Source organism: Garra rufa, chromosome 17 (genome assembly GCF_049309525.1).
Source record: "Garra rufa chromosome 17, GarRuf1.0, whole genome shotgun sequence".
NCBI lineage: Eukaryota > Metazoa > Chordata > Actinopteri > Cypriniformes > Cyprinidae > Garra > Garra rufa.
Genome location: NC_133377.1, coordinates 13,292,380 through 13,301,142, shown reverse-complemented (window position 1 = coordinate 13,301,142; position 8,763 = coordinate 13,292,380). Strand labels below are relative to the sequence as shown.

The following is an 8,763-nucleotide window of genomic DNA, read 5'->3' as shown; positions in this document are numbered from 1 at the left end:
AATTATAAACCGTGCGATAATTATTCATTCCAGTGTGTGGCAGAATAGATCACAAATGATTGATTTCATGTAAATAGAATAAATAATGGAATAAGCAGCTAGAATTGTAGTTATGGAATTAAAAATGTGACCCTAGACCACAAAACCATACATGAGGATCAACTTTTTGAAATTGAGATTTATACATCATCTGAAAGCTGATAAGCTTTTTTGACCCATGCAATGTATTGTTGGCTATTGCTACAAACATGCCTGTGCTACTTAAGGTCCAGGGTCACATATGATATTCTGTAAATGTGAAAAATGATCGTGTTTTTAATGCAATGGCTTTCTCGGTGTTGTTATTTTGTGTAATTTATTGACCGGACCCAAGATGGCGTTGTTAACGTGTTGTTCTTCTCAGCGCTGGTCTGGACGGACCAATCAGAGCCGTCTTTGATTATTGGATTTTAATTTTCCTTTTCTAATTTTATTTTTATTTTTTATTTTTTTAAGGTTTTCAATATAACGTATGATCTGCTGTTAACACCGCTTAGTAACTTCAAAGTTTTGTAGGCCTACTACAACATTAAAAAAATGATTGACAGCCAGAGAGCGTTTTTGAAATGCTAAAAAGGGCAGGCCACTCTCACTGTTTTTGGCTAAATATAAATAAGATAATCAACCGCATATTATTTAATGGTAATTTATTTATTGTGTTGTAAAAATCCTTGTCAGAAACAAAAACATGTCAGATAAAACATGAAAAAAAATAGTTTATGCATGCTTTTTCTTTGTCAAGATGCTGTTTATAAAGTTTACATTTTAAATTACATCAATGTTTCAATTTAACCTTTTCTATAAAAGGGTTTAGCAGATTTCTTATTAGTGCAATAATTATAAACCGTGCAATAATTATTCATTCCATTGTGTGGCAGAATAGATCACAAATGATTGATTTCATGTAAATAGAATAAATATTGAATAAACATCTTGAATTAGTTATGGAATTAAATATGTGACCCTAGACCACAAAACCAGACATAAGCATCTTTTTTTTTTTTTAATTGAGATTTAAACATCATCTGAAAGCTGATAAGCTTTCCATTGATATATGGTTTGTTAGGATATTACAGTATTTAGTTGAGATACAACTATTTGATAAACTGGAATCTGAGGATGCTAAAAAAAAATCTAGCCTAAATATATAGAAAAAAATCGCCTTTAAAGTTGTCCAAATGTTCTAAGCAATGCATATTTCTAATAAAAATAAGTTTTGGTATGCTTACGGTAGAAAATTCACAAAATATCTTAATGGAACGTGATCTTTATTTAATATCCTAATGATTTTTGGCAAAAAAGAAAGAAAAACGATCATTTTATGCTATGCTATGCTACTTAAGACTGGTTTTGTGGTCCAGGGTCACATATTATATTCCATAAGTGTGAAAAAATATCGTTTTTATTTTCTTTAATCTGTGTTATTAATTCAATGGCTTTCTCGGTTGTTATTTTGTGTAGTTTATTGTCCAAACTCAAGATGGCGTTATTAACGTGTTGTTATTCTCAGCGCTGCTCTGGACGGACCAATCAGATTCGTCTGTGATTATTCAATTTTAATTTTCCTTTTCTAATTTTATTTTATTCATTTTTTTTTTTTAAGGTTTTCGATATAACGTCTGATCTGCTGTTAACACCGCTTAGCAACTTTAAAGTTTTGTAGGCCTTCTACAACATAAAAAAAAGATTGACAGCCAGAGAGCGTTTCTGATAGGCTAAAACGGGCAGGCCACCCCCACTTTTTTGACGTTACAGATTAACGGGCTGGTTCATGTGTGTTATCAAAATAATCGCGTAGAGCACCTTTAAAACAACCACATGTAGGTAACGCTTTGCTCTTGTTGCAAACGTGCAGAGCGCATGTCGCTCTCTAGCGCTCAGCGCCGCTGTGGTCACTGCAGGAACTACACGAGAGTCGCTCTGGGAAGAGCACAGCTGTCAAAAGCGTGCAGGAGTACACTTTACAAGCTCATAGGTGCCAACGGATCTCGTCTGTTCGCCAGGTATGCACAAAATATTTAGCTTTAGATAGAAAAGAACATATATTCGCATTTTAACCTCATTTATTAGCGTTTTATACATTAGCCTTCGCGTGTAGCTGTGTCGAAAGGTCTGGTTTTGTTAGTGTGCTTAGCATGCTAGCTGGCTAACCATATGGGGTTATTAACTAAACCCAGTATCCTCCCTCACTAATCTACGCGAACTCTTTAGCATGTGATGTTGTACCTATACAATATATTTTGTTTTTAGCCCTTGAGTGTATTTTTAACTTAAGGTTATGGATAGAAATCGATGGTGTAGTAAGAAACAGTGCTAACGGTTGAGCTAATAGGCTAACGAATCTTAAATTGACAGCTAACGTTTAACTTTAAAACCCGCCCTTATTGTGCACTAACATTTTCTGTGCCTAAAAATATAAATACTGGTATAGCCATAAGCTATTTAGCTTGGATATGGAACATCTTGTGTCTTCTGATCACTGAGATTTGTTTGTATCAAGCAATAACATCAGCTGCCTGGCATTGTTTTTAAGCCAACTAAGCCAAAGGCAGAACTTGGTGTACACTAAGTGTTAGTAAAACCTCACATGTTCTCAATAGGAGCCATAGTCCTGCTGGAGTTTTATCAGACTGAATTTTATTAGCATAATAAATGATGTGGAGTTTGGTTTGTTGCTAGATAACTGGCACACAAACACTTAGATTTCTTGTTCTGGTTTCTTGTTTGTTCTTGATAGGCTGGTATGTAAATTCTGTGTGACTCATGCTTCTTCAGTGTCTGTATGTTGTTGACGTCAATTTGTCATCTGTCCAACAGCATGGCTCGTGGACACCAGAAAATCCAGTCTCAGCAGAAAAACGCCAAGAAGCAGGCAGAGGCCAAGAAATCCAAAGGCCACGACCAGAAGACCGCGGCGAAAGCGGCTCTGGTGTTCACATGTGGCGTCTGCAGGGTCAGTGGCAATTATAGACGGTTATTTTTACCCCAACAGATCATCCTTAGAGCTTCTTGAGCTTAATTGTATACACTTTTTGGAAATTTACTGAACACGGCTCAAGGAGCAAAACTCCTTGCTTGTTTTTCTTCCACGCTGTTAATATAAAACTGATTTTATTTTTGGGTGTGTAGACAATGAATGTGTCGGGAAATTACGTTCTCAAGCTGGAACTTGTTTCTGACTGTGAACGTTATTCAGTGAAGGTAACAAATCTGACTTGTCAGTACACCTTCTACCAATTACCTGTAAGTGAGAGCCACACATGAGATTCATAGGCATAAAACAACTTAAAGTCTTCATCAAATGATGTTGGCAATCTATTTTACATGTGAAGTGGGTCAAATGTTATGAAATATGTACAGAGCCACAGTAGTGTAGTACTGAAATAATTATGTTTAAAAAAAACTACTATCCAAGATGTTCATGTCTTTCTTTCTTTAGTTGTAAGGAAATTGTTTTTTGAGGAAAACATTTAAGGTTTTCTCTCCATATAATGGACTTCTATGGTGCCCCCGAGTTTGAACTTCCAAAATGAGGTTTAAATGCAGCTTCAAAGGGCTCTGAATGATCCCAGCTGAGGAAGAAGGGTCTTATCTTGTGAAACGATTGGTTACTTTCTAAAAACATTTACAATTTATATACTTTTTAATGTCTACACAGAGCTAGACAAGATGAGCATTTGAGGTTAAAAAGTTTTTTTTTTTAGAAAATTGCCAATCGTTTTGCTAGATAAGACCCTTTTTTCCTCAGCTGTGATTGTTTAGAGCCATTTAAACTGCATTTGGGAAGTTCAAACTCGGGGGCACCATAGAAGTCCATTATATGGAGAGAAATCCTGAAATGTTTTTTCTCAAAAAACATAATTTCCTTACGACTGAAGAAAGAAAGACATGAACATTTTGGATGACAAGGGGGTGAGTACATTATTTGTCAATTTTTGTTCTGAAAGTGAACTACTCCTTTAAGTAACTCTATGTAGTTTCATGTATTTTTGAGACTTTAGAGCCTCCTACGTAAGTTAAGTAAGTGGATAGCTGTACCAGAAACGGCTGTACACATGCATTTGTTGCTGCTGTTAAAGCAATCATTTTCATGTGATTTTCGTACACGCTCTCCAAACTTAAATAGTCCCAGAACAGACATTTTGGAGCAGTGTTGGAAAGAAACAGAAGCCACTTGGCTTATTAGACTTGAGTGTAATATCAGAATGATTTGAAACTGAGTAACACCACTTATATACAGTTCACACCAAAGTTATTATCAAAGCAAGTGTGGAGAAATCTTTCTTTAAATTCCCCATTGCATGGATTCCTTTGAAATAATTGGGCTTTCCTGTGGAAATTGGCAGACAATGGTGTATGTGTCCACACCTTTGTAATATGTGCATTTTAGGGCTGCATTTTAATAATTAAACTGATCACAATTATTTTAGCTATAATCCTAGATCTTAATTGGGATTGTCCTTGTTTGATAAATGAATTTTTATGTTGCATCAGAGTTATTGCACGTAATTGTTTATATAACATGTTTATTTGACCTCATCTAGTTTCATAATTTATTATATTTACAATATACAATATCACTCTGCTTTATAAAACCTTAAGAATTGATAAACCCTTAAGTTTTAGCTGATAAAACCAGGTTATTGCGAGAGGAAAAAATCTGTTTTAGTTGCAAAAAAACAACCACAAAAACAAGTAAAACAGTCATTTTGCTGTAGTTTTTGTATCAACATTTATAAAGCAATCGCAAAAGATTTGCACATGTCTGAAATAGAAACCAGGCTACTGGGATGAAAAAAAATAGACACTGTTGTTGTTCACAAAAAAATCCTGGCAGCTGTGGTTGCTGGAATAATGTTGTAAAAAATGTGATAAAAATTTAAACATGTTTACAGAATAACCTGTGAATTTTATGGAATAAAGATGTAATTTAGAAACAAGAAAAGTGCTATTTAAACCATTAAATTCAATAACACACACTGACAACTGACAACCACCATAATGCAGGTGGTAAAAGAGGAAGCACATGAAGAATAATTAAACAGTTGATCACAAGTAGCTTTTCCACAAGCTGACCTATAATAGTATACAGAAGTCATTCACGCAAACACAAAGCACATAATGCATGCATAAAAACCAGAAGATGTAACATAAAACTCAAATGTGCATCAATGATATCAAAAACTATTAAGAAATATAATTATTGAAACAAAATTAATTAAATGTGAAATTCTGGGAACATCAGTTTACACTTTTTCACTGTAAATAATGTTAAAAAAAAAAAAAACTTGATTTGATTTGCTCTTTTACTTATAAAAACTTTTTTTTTACTGTTAAATTTACATGAAATGTCCTGTTAGGTCTTTTACGTTTTCCCCCCGTATGGATTCCTGTTTTTCTGCCTCTTATTAAAAAATCAAAAAAAGGAAATTGCGACTTTTTTTTTGCCTTATAATTCAGATTTTTGATTCAGACTTTTTTATCATAATTGTGAGATATAAACTCGCAATTCTAAGAATAAACTCGTTATTGCAACTTACAAACTCACAATTCTTTTTTTTTTTTTTTAATATCTCGCAATTCTGACTTTATATAAATTCTCAATTCTCAATAACATATCAGTCAATAACACCTTCCCCCCTCAAAATTGGACTTTATAACTTGTAATTGCAAGTTTGTATCTTACAGTTTGAAGAACAAAGTCAGAATTGCGACTTTATATCTCACAATTCTCACTTTGTAACTCGCAATTGCGAGTATATATCACATAATTCTGAGAAAAAAAGTCAGTTGTAAGATAAAGTCACAAGAACCTTTTTAAAAAAAAATTTCAGTGGCGGAAACTGGCTTCCATAGATCTTAATGTTAGCCTGTTGACTTTTTTTTTTTTTTTTTTCGCAGCATTTTTTCACTATTTTACAGTTAAAATTAGTCATTTTTACTAATACTTGCTAATATTACCAGCTGGATGAGAACAGAATTTGAACTGAATTGGGTTAAATAATGACACTAACTTGATATTGAACTGATTTAAATTACCACTGAATTGACTTTAACCTAATAATCACTCTGTTGTCTTCTGTAGAAATGCTGAATTTAACTTCATAATTAATAAACTTTGCAACACGGACAGTTGTTGAATAATGACACTAATGTCTTCTGTATTACAGCTTAAATTGAATTGATTTAGAACAAACTGCATTGTTTAAAACTCCCTCTATATACACGACCAGTCAAAAGTTTTTTTTTTAAAGATTTTTAATGTTTTTTAAAATAATTCTTTTGTGCTCAATAATTTCTATTTATTTGATCCAAAATACAGCAAAAGCAGTAAAATTGTAAAATATTTTTTGTATTTAAAATAACTATTTGTGTCACATGATCCTTCAGAAATCATTCTAATATGCTGATTTGATGTTCAAGAAACATTTATTATTATTATCAGTATTTAAAACAATTTCTTTCTGGATTCTTTGAATGGAAAGTTCCAAAGATCAGTAGTTATCTGAAATAAAAAGCTTTTGTAACATTATTCACTACCATTCAAAAGCTTGGAGTCAATATAATTATAGAAATGAATACTTTTATTTAGCAAGGATGCTTTAAATTGATAAAGTGATGATAAAGATGTTTATAATGTTACAAAAGATTTCTATTTCAGATGAATGCTGTTCTTCTAAACTTTCAATTCAACAAAGAAACCTGAAAAAAATCTACTCAGCTGTTTTCAACATGGTAATATTATTAATAATAATAATAATAATAAATGTTTTTTGTTTATTAAAACAGCAAATCTGAATGTTATAATGATTTCTGAAGGATCATGTGACTGGAGTAATGGTGCTAAAAATTCAGCTTTAAAATCACAGGAATTAATTGTACTTTAAAATATATTCAAATAGAAAAGAGTTATTTTAAATGGTAAAAATATTTCAAAGTTGTACTGTTTTTGCTGTACTTTGGATCAAATAAATGCAGGCTTGGTGAGCAGAAGAGACTTCTTTAAAGAACATTAAAAATCTTACTTTTCAAAAACTTTTGACTGGTAGTGTAAGTAATGTGTATACAGTACAAACCAAAAGTTTGGACACCTTCTCATTCAAAGAGTTTTCTTTATTTTCATGACTATGAAAATTGTAGATTTACACTGAAGGCATCAAAACTATGAATTAACACATGTGGAATTATATTTAATTCTATATATACTATATATACTAAATATACTTCTGCACAACACAACTGATGGTTCCAACCCCATTTATAAGGCAAGAAATCCCACTTATTAAACCTGACACCTGTGAAGTGAAAACCATTTCAGGTGACTACCTCTTGAAGCTCATCAAGAGAATGAATGCCAAGAGTGTGCAAAGCAGTAATCAAAGCAAAAGGTGGCTACTTTGAAGAACCTAGAATATGACATATTTTCAGTTGTTTCACACTGTTTTGTTATATATATAATTCCACATAGTTTTGATGCCTTCAGTGTGAACTTACAATTTTCAGTCATTAAAAAAAAATAAAGAAAACTTTTGGTTCAAAGGTGTGTCCAAACTTTTGGTCTGTACTGTGTATATATATATATATATATATATATAAGTAAAAAGGTATACATTAAAAAGAGAAGCTGTGATTGGTGGATTTAGATTCTTGACATTGGGCAACCCCAAGCATGACAGCATAACCAATGCAAGATAACAGAAATCTCAAATTAACTATGTTTAAAGCATAAACTAATACACTTGCAATTTTGTTCACACCTAATCTTTCAAGAAAGAATTGGTTCGTGCAAAGTGTTAGTTTCATACCAGAATGACGTCAGACTTGAATGCCATAACGTGCTGAACTAAACCATGAATCCTCTCTGTTTTGCAGTCACAGATGCCAGATCCCAAGACCTTCAAGCAGCATTTTGAGAGCAAGCACCCCAAGAGCCCTCTCCCCCCAGAGCTGGAGGGCGTGGAGGCATGAACGGCCCAGACACCAGAGGTGGATTGTATAAAACGTCACAATAAGAGCCCTGGTCTCAAATTTTATTCAGCAGGACACGATCAGCGCTCTTACCTGAGTTTTATACATGCATCTTCCCCTTTACTGCAGACATGAATCCCGTGGATCAAAGACTGATGACGTTTAGCTTCCCTCTCTCAACACTGTTTCAGAGCACTTGCCTTGGCTGCGATCAGATCAGTGTATTACCTCAACCTGCACTCACATGCTTTCTTTTCTCATCTTACTCGTGTCATTTAATAGATTGAGAGACGCTAGAACACTACCAGTGATTGCCAATTTCATCAATTGATCATCGGTAACGTAAATGTGGTAGTTACAGACATATTTGTCTGCTTTTGCTTGGTAGATAAGTCATAGATGAGTGCAAATGGATATGGGAGCGGTTTCCCCTTCTACTTGACGTTTACCCTGGGCTTTGATTTTTTTTTTTAATCTTATTTTTTTTGCATTTATTAATTTAGCTTTCCACCAATCACTTTTAGTCCAAAACAAACATGTTCTGTACACTGAAACTGGAATCTAATGTGTTTGTGTAAAATCACTGGATGTGCCCGAGGTTACTGTATTCTTTATAATTTAATGTTGCTGCAGATCTTCTTATTTCTCTTCGGAATTATCTCAAACAATATCGCCTCAATGTTTGATATTCCTGCTCAAGCCACCTGGTTTCCACACCAATGTAATATATCTCTTTAATAAAATTTAACTTTAAGA

The 8,763-nt window shown here is 33.3% G+C and overlaps 1 protein-coding gene across 1 annotated transcript; it reads left to right on the top strand.

Annotated features, from left to right (window-relative positions):
* The first annotated feature begins 1,871 nt into the window (after positions 1 to 1,871).
* On the top strand, positions 1,872 to 8,763 carry znf706 (zinc finger protein 706). The gene is made up of 3 exons (XM_073821996.1): positions 1,872 to 2,042; positions 2,857 to 2,992; positions 7,912 to 8,763. The coding sequence occupies exons 1-3, from the start codon at positions 1,900 to 1,902 to the stop codon at positions 8,005 to 8,007; spliced, it is 375 nt and encodes a 124-aa protein (XP_073678097.1). The 5' UTR covers positions 1,872 to 1,899; the 3' UTR covers positions 8,008 to 8,763.